Here is a 17,634-nt window from a genome sequence, read left to right as displayed (position 1 = left end):
TGCCAGGCTCCTTTCACTATAGTTGAAAAGCTGGTGATGCCCTCAGTTGTGGATGCTTGCGGAGAGGTTTTAGGCCCAACTGCTACAAAGATCAGTGAAGTCCGACTTTCCAATGACACTGTCACGTGTAGAATCCAGGATATGGCAGATGATATTGAACCACATGCAGGTTTTAGGCAGAGCCCGAACATCAAATTGGTTTGCAATCCAATTAGATGAGACAACTGACATTGCAAATGCCTGCTTCTTACATATTCGCTACACATATGAAGGTTTTCTTTGTTGCAAAGAGTTGCCTCAGAATACAACTGCAGGTGAAATATTCCGTGTTCTGAACAAGTAGGCCTACATGACCGGACATGGATTACGATGGGCCCGTTGTATCGCGATCTGTAGACCTACAGATGAGACTGCTGCTCAAAACCTATCCATGCGCAAGCGACATTTTCCAAACAAATGATACAAATTGCCGATTTCAAGAAAAACCTGCGTCGGGAGAGACAGAGTGGATAGAGGCATGTTTTATATGTTCCCCCTATTCTCAACTCTGGCTGACGTGGGTGATGTAGACATCGACCACATGCGTAAATTGATGGGCTCACAGCTGAGCAAACCTCGTCTCAAATTCGAGGATTACTTCCCCTCACAATCTGATTCACGCCCGGGAAAGCAGTGGATGTATAATGCGTTCACCAGCACTGAAGAGACTCACAGCTTATCACCGGTTCTTGATGATAAACTATTGCAGATGTCCTGTGACCAAGGCCTGCGCGCTCGTTTAAATGAGATTCCCAGTCCACATTCTGGCTGTTCAGCAGTGGAGAATACCCTCAACTCTGCGAGATGGCAATGAAGACGTTCATCCTCTTTCATTCTACCTATTTATGTGAGACCACCTTCTCCTGTCTTGCTGCAACAAAATCTAAATATCGCAACAGACTGGCTGTTGAAAACACCTTGACACCTCTGGTGTGTCCCTGGCACAAAAACGCTTGAGAAAGGTTGGACTATACAATAGGCTATAGGCCTAGGCTATACAAAGAGCATGCTCGGAGAAGCACAGGGCAAAGTAAAATCTCTAAGAAAATGTACTTCCTTCCCGAGTTTTTGAGCTGCTAGGATGGTGTATATAAAACTAGGCTACGCTGCATTACACACTGCAATGGATACGCGTTCCCAATCATGAGCACCGGCCTGCCCTGCTCTTGCTGATGTGAACCCCTTTGCGCAACCTAACGGATGACTGTGCTGTGTACGGTGGCACTTCAGGAGGCTAGTCAATTTGTTAAAAAAATGTAATATCTGTGTGCGCGGACTAGGTCTACTGATGACCTGTTCAGCTTCAGAGGGAGAGCGTGAAAATGAGAAGGAGGACCGGAGGTAAGCTTGCTATTGCTATAATTGATTATAATAAAAACAATATACTTCGTTGCCCATAATGAAGCTTTTTATCAGAGTTATTATTGACCTCATAATAAACCATATTCGAGTAATACATTACTATGAAGCGGCAGCCTCCGAGATGGACAGCGCATGGGTGCTGAAAGTAGGCTAATTCGAGAAGACCTAATTCATTTAAACTGTCTACATTTTAATTTGACTTTAGGCTACTAAAACAAGAGGGCTTTGTGTTGGAGTCTATTTCCTCCTATTCAAGAAATAAGAGGTACACCTACCTGTCAGACGACATTATAGTCTACTATCCACAGATTTTGTCAGCCAATTCCTTCAGTCACCATGCACTCCTTAAATATCTCAGTGTCAGTGAAGAGCATGGTGTGTTAAGTTAAAACCAGGGTTCGAATTGAGGGGGTATGTGAGGGTATTGTGGCTTTTGTTAAAGAAAATGGCTAAAAAGCATAGGCCTACTATACTACCCTTTGTTCAGTTAAGATTTTGAAAAAAAAATTATGGACCTGATTATATAGAGCAATCTATAACGAGGCTTTACTCCACAATGCTTTATGCTAGAAACAAGCTGTAAAATGTCGGGGAAAGACGTGACTTCGATGCATATCTCTATGACATTCAGAGGCTGCGCTACAACCTTCTATAGCTGAGGATGAGGAGACAAAACATTTACTTTGCTTGGGAAGTAATGATTCTGCCACTAACAATTGAAGTTTTACATTTCAACAGGCTATTAAACAACATACTAACTTTAAATCAGTCAGGAGCAAGCCAGGTAGTCTAATTATTTAGGCTATATTATTATTTTTTCAAGGCTATATAGCCTGCCATTTAATAAATAAATTGTGAAGCATTTGTGACATGCTACAGGCTTGCAGGAGCGCTCAGCATTTCAACAACACATCAACAACATGCCTATAAATTTAGCACTTAGGCTGTTTTTACTTAGAATTAAATTAAACGAAAAATGCCTTATTAGGCTATACTGTCATTCTACAGTGCCATTGAAATCACTTTTAGAAACAAGAGTTTGGCCAGTCTTTGGTTTGAGGATCATGTGGTGAGCTATGCATGCCTAGTTTGTTAATTTAGCCTACCAGATGCTCTTACATTCCCATGCCCTAATCACAGTCAACACAAATCTACAGTTGAAGTCAGAAGTTTACATACACCTTAGCCAAATACATTTAAACTCAGTTTTTCACAATTCCTGACATTTAATCCTAGTAAAAATTCCCTGTCTTAGGTCAGTTAGGATCACCACTTTATTTTAAGAATGTGAAATGTCAGAATAATAGTAGAGAGAATGATTTATTTCAGCTTTTATTTATTTCAACACATTCCCAGTGGGTCAGAAGTTTACATACACTCAATTAGTATTTGGTAGCATTGCCTTTAAATTGTTTAACATGGATCAAACGTTTCGGGTAGCCTTCCACAAGCTTCCCACAATAAGTTGGGTGAATTTTGGCCCATTCCTCCTGACAGAGCTGGTGTAACTGAGTCAGGTTTGTAGGCCTCCTTGCTCGCACACGCTTTTTCAGTTCTGCCCACAAATGTTCTATAGGATTGAGGTCAGGGATTTGTGATGGCCATTCCATTACCTTGACTTTGTTGTCCTTAAGCCATTTTGCCACAACTTTGGAAGTATGCTTGGGTTCATTGTCCATTTGGAAGACCCATTTGCGACCAAGCTTTAACTTCCTGACTGATGTCTAGCCACATAATTTTCCTTCCTCATGATGCCATCTATTTTGTGAAGTGCACCAGTCCCTCCTGCAGCAAAGCACCCCCACAGCATGATGCTGCCACCCCCGTGCTTCACGGTTGGGATGGTGTTCTTCGGCTTGCAAGCCTACCCCCTTTTTCTTCCAAACATAACAATGGTCATTATGTCCAAACAGTTCTATTTTTATTTCATCAGACCAGAGGACATTTCTCCAAAAAGTACGATCTTTGTCCCCATGTGCAGTCGTAAACCATAGTCTGGCTTTTTAATGGCGGTTTTGGAGCAGTGGCTTCTTCCTGAGCGGCCTTTCAGGTTATGTCGATATAGGTCTTGTTTTACTGTGGATATAGATACTTTTGTACCTGTTTCCTCCAGCATCTTCACAAGGTCCTTTGCTGTTGTTCTGGGATTGATTTCCACTTTTCGCACCAAAGTACGTTCATCTCTAGGAGACAGAACGGGTCTCCTTCCTGAGCGGTATGATGGCTGCGTGGTCCCATGGTGTTTATACTTGTGTACTATTGTTTGTACAGATGAACGTGGTACCTTCAGGTGTTTGGAAATTGCTCCCAAGGATGAACCAGACTTGTGGAGGTCTACAATTTATTTCTGAGGTCTTGGCTGATTTCTTTTGATTTTCCCATGTCAAGCAAAGAGGCACTGAGTTTGAAGATAGGCCTTGAAATACATCCACAGGTACACCTCCAAGTGACTCAAATGATGTAAATTAGCCTATCAGAAGCTTCTAAAGCCATGACATCATTTTCTGGAATTTTCCAAGCTGTTTAAAGGCACAGTCAACTTAGTGTATGTAAACTTCTGACCCACTGGAATTGTGATACAGTGAATTATATGTGAAAACATTTGTCTGTAAACAATTGTTGGAAAAATTACTTGTGTCATGCACAAAGTAGATGTCCTAACCGACTTGCCAAAAGTATAGTTTGTTAACAAGAAATTTGTGGAGTGGTTGAAAAACGAGTTTTAATGACTCCAACCTAAGTGTATGTAAACTTCCGACTTCAACTGTATTTTGTAACAACAATATCATGGAATAAAATAGAATAAATTAGAAAATTATAGTTCCCCCCCCCAAAAAAAAAGGTAAAAGTGCATACCTGATGATATGTGGCTGCTGTGTAAACAATGAATGGCATTTTCCTCGAAATCATTGATGATCAGATGCTTCAGTTGTTACTGGTTCTGTTGTGCAACATTTTTACAGTTGATAGACAACTTTAGCACTGTTCCAAACTTAGACTATCCTATTTTTTAACAATAGCCTGTATAGAAATCAAAACGTCTCAGGTACTGCAGCATGCACTCATTCGTTGTTATGCTCTGTTGTGGTATTAAAAAAGATTCTGCTTGTCTCCAGTCATGTAAAATGACTTAGAATTGCATGAAATGTGTTTATGAAAGTCTATAAGATGATAGATTCATGCAGTGCTTTTATTGTAATGGATATATTTTCACCCTTGTCCTAGATGGTCTGCGAATCCATAACCTTCTGGCTACTTTACCATGTAATGCTTACAAAACGAAGAACAGTTTCTAAAACTGCATATCTAAGGCTCTGGTCTGTCCTAGGAGTGAGGGTAAACGGTAGGCATGTCCTCTGCTATCCACTTTATGTTTTTATTATTATTATGGGTATAGGGGAGGATCACTTGCGGGTTTTCAAACGTTCAGGGAGGGTCAGGTAAAAATGTATTTTACTGAAGGGAGGGCCATCCATTTTCATTTGAGAGAGATACGACTTTCTCCAGGTATCCCTCATTGTTTATAACGTACAGTCCCTAATTACTCTATTCAATCCGTAGAGCTGAAGATCCGCTTTATAGCGGATTGATTATTAAAAGTCAATGTTTCCTCGGTCGCGGAGACAGCATTCACGGTAGGCCTAAATGCTGCATAAATTGGCTCAATCGGAAATTATCATTTTAACGCAGATCTTCCGCATTCTTCAGCGATACGGATTGAATAGAGCCAAGTAACCTTTGCCTTATGAAAGAAACACAAATAAACTATTTCGAACTTGTTTTTAAAAGAACAAAAAGGGAGTTGATATAGGCAACATTTATATTTTAGAATGCACAACAAGTAAATAATTACTATGGATAGGTTTATCATAGCCAATTAAACCTCCATTAAAATAAGGAATTGTTATTATTTTTGCCTATTAAATTAGGCTATTTCTTTATTCTAAAATATCGTGCCTAGGGCTTCACTGCTCCATAGAAACATGTCTGCCAGAGTGTTGTAACACACCAAGCCAATCAGAACAGGGTTTAAATGAGCGGCAGCCAAAGCCCTGCAATGAAACAGCACGGCTGTGTAAGAACATAGTGATGCCTTACCGCCGGCGTCAGCAGCACCGAAGCTTGTAGCGGCAGGCTAATAATGTTCCCTAGCCGACCTGTGCTTGTCCTCTCTTCTCTCCACTCCAAACCAACTCGTTAATGTCGTAAAGGTGGATTCCAATGCTGCAGAGATAGAGAAGGTAGCGCACAGGTAAACCGTTTGATCATTTGATTGTAGGCTATGTACACTGTCAATAGAATGCAGTGCAGGACTTGTCCAAATTGGCTCAGTTACTGTGGCGCTACTGTAGCTACTGTAAAGACATGATACATGATATGCCGGCGACATAAAATAAGAAGAAGACTTTTGACAACTTTTGACAACATGACAAATCGATAGGTGTTTTACAGGTGAGAAGAATATAGCTGAATTGTAGCCTAATTTACACATAAACTAGTCTGAATAATGTATTACATCATCCAGTGTCAACGGGTTCATACTTGCAAATAGCCTGCCTTATGAGGTTCTCTAAATGATTAGATTATATTCCTGCAAGCTGATATAAGAAATTACTGAAAATTAGGGGAAGCGTTGCCATCCTTTGTCTCACACATGTTCCCCCTTTCCCTTGTCTGTGTGTGAAAACCTTTTACAGTCCAGTAAAGGTCCTTCCTTTAAAAGCACTGTCCATAGGTTAGCTAGCCTACCACGCACTTCACTTGATAGTACAGTATCTGCAGAGCTATACATATCTGATCTCTTCCCATCTGTGTCTCTGGACTTCAGCACCTGTCCTCTGCCCCCAAACCTCCCTCATCCCTTCTCTTCTCCCCACCCCTCTCTCTTCCCATCCTTCACTTCTGCCCATCCTCTCCTTTCCCTATCCCTATCCCTTGACCTCAGCCCATCCCTTGATCTCACCTCTCGCCCCTCCTCTCACCATCCCTCTCTCCCTCCTCTCTCCATCCATGTCACTCCTTGACTTTAACATACCTCTGCGAAGGCACACTAAAGTCAGGGTTCAGATAAGACAGATATTGGCACATTTCCATACAGGATTTACCCCAGTGTTTTACCCAAAAGGTTCTCAGACTTTTCTGTTTCCATCTACGCGGGCTGGCACCTGTGTCTCACTGGGCCATGGCTCCGGTGGACCTGGGCTCACTTGGGGCCAAAGTCAGGCCACTGGTACTTTAAAGCTGCATTTACATAACAATGGCTAACTGTGAACTTTAACACCTAATCACAAAGCAACTGTTTTGATTATTTTACATTTTAGTCATTTAGCAGACGCTCTTATCCAGAGCGACTTACATATCAGCAATTAGGGTTAAGTGCCTTGCTTAAGGGCACATCGACAGATTTTTCACCTAGTCAGCTCGGGGATTAGAACCAGCGACCTTTCGGTTACTGGCACAACGCTCTTACCCACTAAGCTACCTGCCGCCCTATGCAGAGGTTGTTGATTCTGCTCACTGTCAGCCCTAGTTATGGAAACACCATTTCCATATTCTAACATAAGGGTGAATACACTAGTGTAACACTGGTGTTACAGTCGAAAAAAGCAGCAATAGTGTCAGTGCTCTTTACGTTTGTGTGTGTGTGTGTGTGTGTGTGTGTGCACGCGCGCGTTTGCAGAACAGAGGGGCCATGACTCTGACGAGAGGGTCGTTCACCTACAGAACTGGGGAGGAGTACCATGGGGACTGGAAAGAAGGCAAGACATCTCCTCTTCTATTAACCTTCTTTCTCAAGTTTACTTCATTTTACATCTTCATATAGTAGGCACATATAGGGTGATCAATATGTATGCATCATGCTTTATACTGGTATGTAGGCCTTCATTTATGTATGATTCTCTAATCATTGTTGTCTTAAAAATATTCCTCCAAACCCTTTACACTGAAGTACAGAGGTTGTTTAATTCATGGAATCAATAATCTGAATGTAATATCCTCTTACGTAGCATCAGCCAGATATTTCCATCCACAGAGCTGTCGGATATAACATCCTTACATCCTCATTACCATCTCTAGGCAGTCCCATATGTCTCTGACTCCATGTGTGTCTTAACTAACAGTATCCTGTGTCGGTCTTCCTATGTGTCCTAACAGTCTCCTGGGGCACTGTCTTTCTAGGACAAAGGACAAGTTTGCCTTTTTTAACCAAATCTCAACTTCTGATGTAATTGGCATGTTATAGAAGTGTCCAGACACTTTTTTTGCGATTTCACTTGGTTTTGAGAAACTTACCCCACCAGCTTCCTCAGGCTCGTTCTGCAGTGATAAAACATGAACTAAGGCTCCAAAAGCACCCAAATACGTCCTTTTAGAAATGGCAACTCTCTCAGTATGGTGATGCAGGTCTTTAGATGTTGTACACACAAAATAGTTTCATTACGAACTTTATCTGCAACGTTATATTCCATTTTGTTGGACTCGATTGATACGTTACCGTATGCGAGCATGCACATTTTTTTCTACCAGCACAATGGGAATGAGAAAGTATGCGCTTTCCCGCACATAGTAAAGTATCGCTAGAGTCCAACAAAATGGAATATAGCGTTGCGGATAAAGTTCTATCGAAGGTGGGGAAGTTCCTCAAAAGTAAGTGAAATAGCAAAAAAAGTGTCTGGACACTTCTATAACATTCCATTTACATAAAAAAGTGAACTTGTCCTTTAACTAAGAGCCCTGTGTGTATCAGTCTTCCTTTGTGTCTTAACTGAGAGTCCCCTGTGGAACTCTTCCTATGTGCCTTAACTAAAATAGTCCCCTGTGTATCTGTCTTCATATGTGTCTTAACTCAACTGTCCCTAGTCCCTATGTTAGTTCTGTCAGTAATTAGGGATCATCTGAGCAGAATGAATACCACTGAGAGGGTGTGGGTTGGGGGAATACTGTGAACTCAACAACCCTTTTTCTTCCTCTTGTCTTTAGTTTTTCTGTAAGGCATAGGATTAGGTTTGTAAAGATATAAACATACGTGACAAATGCAGAGAATAGTCTCCCCCATTTCCAAAAGTGTTTGATCTTATTCCTCCGACTCCACGCACGCACACACACACACACACGCACGCACGCACGCACGCACACACACACACACACACACACACACACACACACACACACACACACACACACACACACACACACACAGTCTTGTACACACACAGTAATACCATTGATTGACATTCTTAGTCTATTAAGCCAAATCCTAACTAGCCTTCAACCCATGACCCACCACATCGAGGCCGACCTCCCGAAGCTCTGTCAAATCTCCTGGATTAGGCCTAGGGCCGTATTAGGAAACTCACTGGAAAGATCAGAGTCAACCCCTGTTGAGAAAACAGAGGTCAATCAGCAGCACAGCCAAACACATCTGCCAGGAGTAACTATAATATTCACAAGATAATATTTGAAAACTTGAGATCGATAAATCATACTTTTTGTTTAAAAGGTCAGCTCCCTCAAACAACACAGCCATGTGATATACAATGTCCACAGTTTTGATGAGCATATAATTACAATCCAAGATAAAATAATGCCAAGAGAGCAGGTTTGCAGTTTCTATATCATAACATGCACTGTTAGATGTGGAATAAATACCCTCAGTCTGCTTGGATCTGACCTGTAGATGATAAGCTAAGTACACATTCTTAGGGTCATATGGAGAGAACAGCCACATTCATTCTGTATTGGATCATACAGGCGGCAGACACATTAATTCCTTGAATTCTTTAGTGTGTGTGCGTGTATGCACGCGTGCCTGTGTGTGTGTGAGGTAGTAACAGCAGCCAGATTCTGAGGTAGGAATCCCTGTTGGAAACCAGCTGGATTAGACAAGCTTTAAGGAGGCTGTAGGCAGATGGGATCCTAATATCCTAAACCTATAGTTGGCAGAGGGAAGGAAGATTCCTAAATCCCAGTTCAAAATAGTGTATATACTGGACTTATGTGCCAAGGAGCAAATACTTTTGTCTACGGTGTAGCATGTGCTTAGATTATTCACCAATCAAGTAGCCTATTACAAGAGCATTGGGCCATGCAATATGTTTAATATTGGGCCATGCGTTATGTTTAATGTTGGGCCATGCGTTATGTTTAATATTGGGCCATGCGTTATGTTTAATATTGGGCCATGCGTTATGTTTAATATTGGGCCATGCATTATGTTTAATGTTGGGCCATGCATTATGTTTAATGTTGGGCAATGCATTATGTTTAATATTGGGCCATGCATTATGTTTAATGTGGGACATGCATTATGTTTAATGTTGGTCCATGCATTATTTTTAATAATGGGCCATGCATTATGTTTAATGTTGGGCCATGCATTATGTTTAATGTTGGGCCATGCATTATGTTTAATAATGGGCCATTCATTATGTTTAATATTGGGCCATTCATTATGTTTAATATTGGGCCATGCATTATGTTTAATAATGGGCCATGCATTATGTTTAATATTGGGCCATGCATGATGTTTAATATTGGGCCATGCATTATGTTTATTATTAGGCCATGCGTTATGTTTTATATTTTTTGATGATAAGGAAGGAAAGGAAAGAAGAAATGCTGCATTTCTAAAGTAATCTAGCAGATCATATTGTTGTATTTTCTGTCTCTGTCTATAATAACCTAAAGGATGTCTCGCTCTGTTGTGCCCTGTGCCCCCCTCAGGTCGGAGACATGGAATGGGCCAGCTAAAGTTCTCAGATGGAACCTGCTACACAGGACAGTTTGAGAACGGACTGTTCCATGGCTCGGGGGTGCTCCTCTTCCCAGAGGGATCCAGGTGTTTGAATTTATTTTATTTTGTGTGTGTGTATATACTGAATGTGTGTGTGCGCGTGTACATGTATGTGTGTGTCCATCTTCTTTATTTAATATCTTATTCTTCATCGCTAGGTATGAAGGTGAGTTTTCCCAGGGGAAGTTCCAGGGAGCCGGGGTCTTCAGTCGCTTTGATGGGATGAAGTTTGAAGGAGAGTTCAAGAGTGGTTGTGTGGAGGGATATGGTACGTTCATCAAACCACAAGTCTCTAATAGGAGTAACAGTTGCAAAACAAATACAATTTATCTTGTGTCCTCCATCTTGTGTCTGTGTCTGTGTGTGTCCAGGGTTACTGACGTTTCCAAATGGGAACCATGGTGTGCCACGTAACGAGGGCCTGTTTGAGAACCATAAGCTGCAGAAGAGGGAGAACTGCCCAGGGGTGGTTCAGCGGGCACAAGGAGCCGCCTCCACCGCCCGCAGTCTTGCTCTATGACCCTGCAGACACCAGAGACCAGGACACTATCTGGAGTGGCTAGCAGTTCAGCAACTAGACTCGTCTTATATCCAAAATGGTGGAACAATGGGTCTCAACCATGGCCAGGGTACAACATCCTCCTACAGGCACTCCAGGATGGACGACAGGGTTATGCACCAGGGTTGGGGTCAATTCTAAATTGAGTTGCGAATTGGTCTTTAATTCCAATTCAGTTCTTGAATTTGACTAGAATTGGAATTGGCCACACCCCGGTGGCAGGTAGCTTAGTGGTTAAGAGCGTTGTGCCAGTAACCGAAAGGTCACTGGTTCTAATCCCCGAGCCGACTAGGTGAAAAATCTGTCAATGTGCCCTTGAGCAAGGCACTTAACCCTAAGTTGCTCTGGATAAGAGCGTCTGCTAAAATGACTAAAAAAAGCAAATAAAAAAAAGCAAAATTTGAAATGAATTTGAATTAAGGGAGTAGAATGTAATTTAATGCAATTAATTGACATTCAAATGGCTGATTTATTCCACACATCACATGGCCTATACACATGTTTATTTTTACACAATGTATGGTTACTAATACTAAGTATAACATATTATAGGTTAAAACACTTCAATTTTAACAACTAATGTTCCTAAAATGGGTTTTAAATTACTACAGTTGTCTGGAAATATTCTAAGATCATTGTCTATAATAATTCATAATTCAATTACAGGTTTTTAAATATTAGAAACATTTAAATTTCACAGAATGCATTGAATCAAACTAATCCCTTATGACAAAAATACAAAAAAAGACATCTGAGTTAGAATCAATAATATTTGAAATAGTATTTAAATTATTTGCAGTAATAAGTTGAATAAACTTTTGGTAAAATATATTTCAAAGGACTGAAACTTTCATGTTTTATGTTTCAGTTCAATTTAATTGAATTGGTTTGAATTACATTCTACTTCCTTTAATTCAAATGCTGCTTCCTGTGGGGTGTGGCCAATTACATTTTTAATTAAATGTTGAATTTCATGGGCTGAATTGAATTAAATTCTGAATTGATCCCAACCCTGTTATTCACCTCTCTCTCGCTGTATACTACAAACTATTTTGTGTTTTTCTGTACACTGTTATGGCTCTTCTGTACATAGTGGACTTCTGCTATAACCTCAACAAGCGACGCAAGGGGAAACTGGGATGCCTTTCATTGAGTGGAACTGTGGTTGTGTGAATTTACCCAGAATATACCTGGGATGGACATCGGCAAACTAAATGCCTGCCTGCTCTGCAAGGAGGGTCTACGGACTCCCCACATCCTTTTGATTGTTCTCTGTGTCTGTCAGTCAGGACCATAGCAAATGTCAACAACAAAAATTGGGATTACAAGCCATCAGTGTCCAGTGTCTGAAATGTAAATAATTAGAATCGCAGCAAATACAATGTGCCTGCAATGAAACCCACAACACAATCACAGCATCTCATCTTAGAACAGGAAAACACTGCTTGATGGCAATCTTAATTCCATACTCCATCTGAAGCTTGTTCATGTCAGGAGGGTGTAATGTTACTGGACTTGACGATTGAATAATGACAGGTATGATTGTTATTCAAGTAGAATGAAAAGTATCCAAGTAAATTAGCTTTTACTTGTACTTTAATCTATGTCTTAATGAATGTGTGTGTGAGGCCATATTGTTCTTTTTTGTCTTGGCATATCTTGATATCACTGACAGGCTGCTTCCCAGTTTAGCACTCTCCTCAATTTTCTCCGGTCTTAAGTCTCAAACAAAACACTGACTGCAGATACAGGTAACAGACAAATTAATGGCAACACTTGATTAAATGAGGGATACAATGTATATTAAAAGCAGGTGCTTCCACAAAGGTGTAGTTCCTGAGTTAATTAAGCAATTGAAATCCCAGCATGCATACAAATGCTGGGCAGGCCATTATTTTGGCTACCATGGCTATGCCCCCATAGGATGACAATACCACCATCCACATGGCACAACTGGTCACTGAATCAAATCGAATCAAATCAAATGTTATTGGCCACATGCGCCGAATACAACAGGTGCAGACATTACAGTGAAATGCTTACTTACAGCCCTTAACCAACAGTGCATTTATTTGTAATAAAAAAGTAGAATAAAACAACAAAAAAGTGTTGAGAAAAAAACAGCAGAAGTAAAATAAAATAACAGTAGGGAGGCTATATATACAGGGGGGTACCGGTGCAGAGTCAATGTGCGGGGGCACCGGCTAGTTGAGGTAGTTGAAGTAATATGTACATGTGGGTAGAGTTAAAGTGACTATGCATAAATAATTATCAGAGTAGCAGCAGCGTAAAAAGATGGGGTGGGGGGGCAGTGCAAATAGTCCGGGTAGCCATGATTAGCTATTCAGAGGAGTCTTATGGCTTGGGGGTAGAAGCTGTTGAGAAGTCTTTTGGACCTAGACTTGGCACTCCGGTACGGCTTGCCGTGTGGTAGCAGAGAGAACAGTCTATGACTAGGGTGGCTGGAGTCTTTGACAATTTTGAGGGCCTTCCTCTGACACCGCCTGGTATAGAGGTCCTGGATGGCAGGAAGCTTGGCCCCAGTGATGTACTGGGCCGTACGCACTACCCTCTGTAGTGCCTTACGGTCGGAGGCCAAGCAGTTGCCATACCAGGCGGTGATGCAACCAGTCAGGATGCTCTCGATGGTGCAGCTGTAGAAATTTTTGAGGATCTGAGGACCCATGCCAAATCTTTTCAGTCTCCTGAGGGGGAATAGGCTTTGTCGTGCCCTCTTCACGACTGTCTTGGTGTGTTTGGACCATGATAGTTCGTTGGTGATGTGGACACCAAGGAACTTGAAGCTCTCAACCTGTTCCACTACAGCCCCGTCGATGAGAATGGGGGAGTGCTCAGTCCTCTTTTTTTTTTCCTGTAGTCCACAATCATCTCCTTTGTCTTGGTCACGTTGAGGGAGAGATTGTTATCCTGGCACCACACGGCCAGGTCTCTGACCTCCTCCCTATAGGCTGTCTCATCGTTGTCGGTGATCAGGCCTACCACTGTTGTGTCGTCGGCAAACTTAATGATGGTGTTGGAGTCGTGCCTGGCCATGCAGTCATGGGTGAACAGGGAGTACAGGAGGGGACTGAGCACGCACCCCTGAGGGGCCCCCTTGTTGAGGATCAGTGTGGCAGATGTGTTGTTACCTACCCTTACCACCTGGGGGCGGCCCGTCAGGAAGTCCAGGATCCAGTTGCAGAGGGAGGTGTTTAGTCCCAGGATCCTTAGCTTAGTGATGAGCTTTGAGGGCACTATGGTGTTGAATGCTGAGCTGTAGTCAATGAATAGCATTCTCACGTAGGTGTTCCTCTTGTCCAGGTTGGAAAGGGCAGTGTGGAGTGCAATAGAGATTGCATCATCTGTGGATCTGTTGGGGCGGTATGCAAATTGGAGTGGGTCTAGGGTTTCTGGGATAATGGTGTTGATGTGAGCCATGACCAGCCTTTCAAAGCACTTCATGGCTACAGACGTCAGTGCTACGGGTCGGTAGTCATTTAGGCAGGTTATCTTAGAGTCCTTGGGCACGGGGACTATGGTGGTCTGCTTAAAACATGTTGGTATTACAGACTCAGTCAGGGACATGTTGAAAATGTCAGTGAAGACACTTACCAGCTGGTCAGCGCATGCTCTGAGTACGCGTCCTGGTAATCCGTAATACACCCTGCGGCCTTGTGAATGTTGACCTGCTTAAAAGTCTTACTCACATCGGCTACGGAGAGCGTGATCACATAGTCATCCGGAACAGCTGGTGCTCTCATGCATGCTTCAGTGTTGCTTGCCTCGAAGCGAGCATAGAAGTGGTTTAGCTCGTCTGGAAGTCTTGTGTCACTGGGCAGCTCGCGGCTGTGCTTCCCTTTGTAGTCTGTAATAGTTTTCAAGCCCTGCCACATCCGACGAGCGTCAGAGCCGGTGTAGTACGATTCAATCTTAGTCCTGTATTGACTCTTTGCCTGTTTGATGGTTCGTCGGAGGGCATAGCGGGATTTCTTATAAGCGTCCGGGTTAGAGTCCCGTTCCTTGAAAGCGACAGCTCTACCCTTTAGCTCAGTGCGGATGTTTCCTGTAATCCATGGCTTCTGGTTGGGGTATGTACGTACGGTCACTGTGGGGACGACATTTGATGAACATTCGATGCACTTATTGATGAAGCCAGTGACTGATGTGGTGTACTCCTCAATGCTATCTGAAGAATCCCGGAACATGTTCCAGTCTGTGCTAGCAAAACAGTCCTGTAGCTTAGTATCTGCGTCATCTGACCACTTTTTTCTTAACCGAGTCACTGGTGCTTCCTGCTTTAGTTTTTGCTTATAAGCAGGAATCAGGAGGATAGAGTTATGGTCAGATTTGCCAAATGGAGGGCGAGGGAGAGCTTTGTATGCGTCTCTGTGTGTGGAGTAAAGGTGGTCTAGAGTTTTTTTTTCCTCTGGTTGCACATTTAACATGCTGGTAGAAATTAGGGAGAACGGATTTAAGTTTCCCTGCATTAAAGTCCCCGGCCACTAGGAGCGCTGCCTCTGGATGAGCGTTTTCCTGTTGACTTATGGCCTTATACAGCTCATTCAGTGCAATCTTAATGCCAGCATTGGTTTGTGGTGGTAAATAGACAGCTATGAAAAATATAGATGAAAACTCTCTTGGTAAATAGTGTGGTCTACAGCTTATCATAAGATACTCTACCTCAGGCGAGCAAAACCTCGAGACTTCCTTAGTATTTGATTTTGTGCACCAGCTGTTGTTTACAAATATACACAGACCACCACCCCTTGTCTTACCGGAGTCAGCCGTTCTATCCTGCCGATGTAGCGTATAGCCTGCTAGCTGTATGTTATCCATGTCGTCGTTCAGCCACGACTCGGTGAAACATAAGATATTACAGTTTTTAATGTCCCGTTGGTAGGATAACCGTAATCTTAGGTCATCCAATTTATTCTCCAATGATTGAAGATTGGCTCATAGGATTGATGGGAGCGGCAGTTTACTCGCTCGCCGTCGGATCCTTACAAGGCACCCCGACCTATGTCCACGATATCTCCGTCTCTTCCTCATGTGAATGACGGGGATTTGGGCCTTGTCGGGTGTCTGTAGGATATCCTTCGCGGCCGCCTCGTTGAAGAAAAAATCTTTGTCCAATACGAGGTGAGTAATCGCTGTCCTGATATCCAGAAGCTCTTTTTGGTTATAAGAGACGATGGCAGAAATATTATGTACAAAATAAATTACAAATAACGCGGAAAAACACACTTAATAGTACAATTGGTTAGAGGGCTGTAAAACGGCAGCCATCTTCTCCGGCGCCGTATATATGAATGGTTTGATGAGCATGAAAACCACATAACATGGCCGTCTCAGTCACCAGATCTCAACCCAATTGAACTCTTATGGGAGATTCTGGAGCGGTGCCTGAGACAGAGTTTTGCACGACCATCAACAAAACACCAAATTATGGAATTTCTCATGGAAGAATGGTGTTGCATCTCTCCAATAGAGAGACACTTGTAGAATCTATGCCAGGGTACCTGTATATTGTTTTGACAACGTGAGACAACTGTAAGGGTTGGTGTGAGGTGTGACCCAGGTGCAGTGCAGGATAGACAGTAGGCAGAGATGGTGAAACAAGGATCTTTACTCGTGGTCCCAAAGCCAGGATACAAAATAACGGACTTGTCACAATAAAATAAAGGAGGAGCAAATTGGTTTCCAAAAACAGGCTGACAGCAAAAATACGAAATACTAACTATGACTGAAACAACAACGAAACAGGAAGAACACTTCTCAAGTACCTGTACATACGTCTCGCGATCAGACACTGATTCGTACTGCTTGGCATCAAGAAACTAGCAGAGAAAACTGAGCAAGGGAACACAGGGAAGTGAGGGCATAAATACACAGGTGAACAGGTAGACACAGTTGACACCAATAGGATCATGATTAGTCCAGACTGTGAGTGAGGAGGTGCTTAAGGTTGAAGGATTGCAATATTTACCTGGAGCTAACCCTGTAGATAGCACTACTGGGTGATCTGAAAAGTCATAGTCAATCGATCAATAATATAATAATACTTTTAGCAAAAATGTTTATTTTCAATTTACAATCTGTAGAAACAATGAGAATAGAAGGGTTCAGAACTTTTTTGAAACATCACAGTACAGCTGAAAAATATATGGCAAATAGAAATCCAACATGGATGGTGTTAAGAGATAGATGGGAGGTGTTGAATGGAGCTGTAGAATGGGACTAATAACAACTAACAACAACTAATAACAATAAGATAACTAATGTAAAGCATACTGTGTCCATAATAAGTATATAGGTTATAGGTTGAGAGCTTTTGTGAAAGAGCACAGTTAGAAAGATATGGCATATAGAAGCAAACCGGATGGACATCATGAAAATTATCGGAGAGGTTGAGGGTAGAGGAAGTTCAGGAATAAAAACAAACAAAATAGAATTATTGTAAAATTGATATAGTATGTATAAGCTGGAAGTAGAGGCGTAAGCGTAGTTGTTCACTAGTTTACTCCAATTAGGGAAGGGGTGGTGGGGTTGGAAAGTAATTAAGGGAAATATATTTTTAAAAAGGATATGTGTATATATATGTATGTATATGTATTTATATGTATGTATGTATGTATGTGTATATGTATCTGTATGTATATATATATATATTTATTTATTTATTTATTTGCGAGAAAAAACAACATATGGGGGATTGGAAGTGATGCAGACAATTACATTGATGGAAGTTACAATCTATCTGTAATATTATAGCTGATCTACCCCCCCTGCGACCCCCTGCGGGTGGAGGCGACGTAATGTTGTTATCAGCCCTGGGTCCAGAATGTCCCTCCTGGGCACCCAGGACCGCTCCTCCGGCCCA

The 17,634-nt window shown here is 42.0% G+C and overlaps 1 protein-coding gene across 1 annotated transcript; it reads left to right on the top strand.

Moving 5' to 3' along the window:
* Positions 1 to 7,093: 7,093 nt before the first annotated feature.
* Positions 7,094 to 10,715, top strand: LOC311118540 (MORN repeat-containing protein 4-like; the record flags this gene model as incomplete). The annotated part of the gene is made up of 4 exons (XM_084193332.1): positions 7,094 to 7,160; positions 10,126 to 10,240; positions 10,354 to 10,463; positions 10,567 to 10,715. The coding sequence occupies 4 exons, from the start codon at positions 7,094 to 7,096 to the stop codon at positions 10,713 to 10,715; spliced, it is 441 nt and encodes a 146-aa protein (XP_084049458.1).
* Between the last annotated feature and the right edge of the window lie 6,919 nt (positions 10,716 to 17,634).

Source organism: Coregonus lavaretus (genome assembly GCF_964263955.1).
Source record: "Coregonus lavaretus genome assembly, contig: HAP1_SCAFFOLD_2399, whole genome shotgun sequence".
In the NCBI taxonomy this organism is placed as follows: Eukaryota; Metazoa; Chordata; class Actinopteri; order Salmoniformes; family Salmonidae; genus Coregonus; species Coregonus lavaretus.
This window is presented reverse-complemented; position numbering and strand designations above follow the sequence as displayed.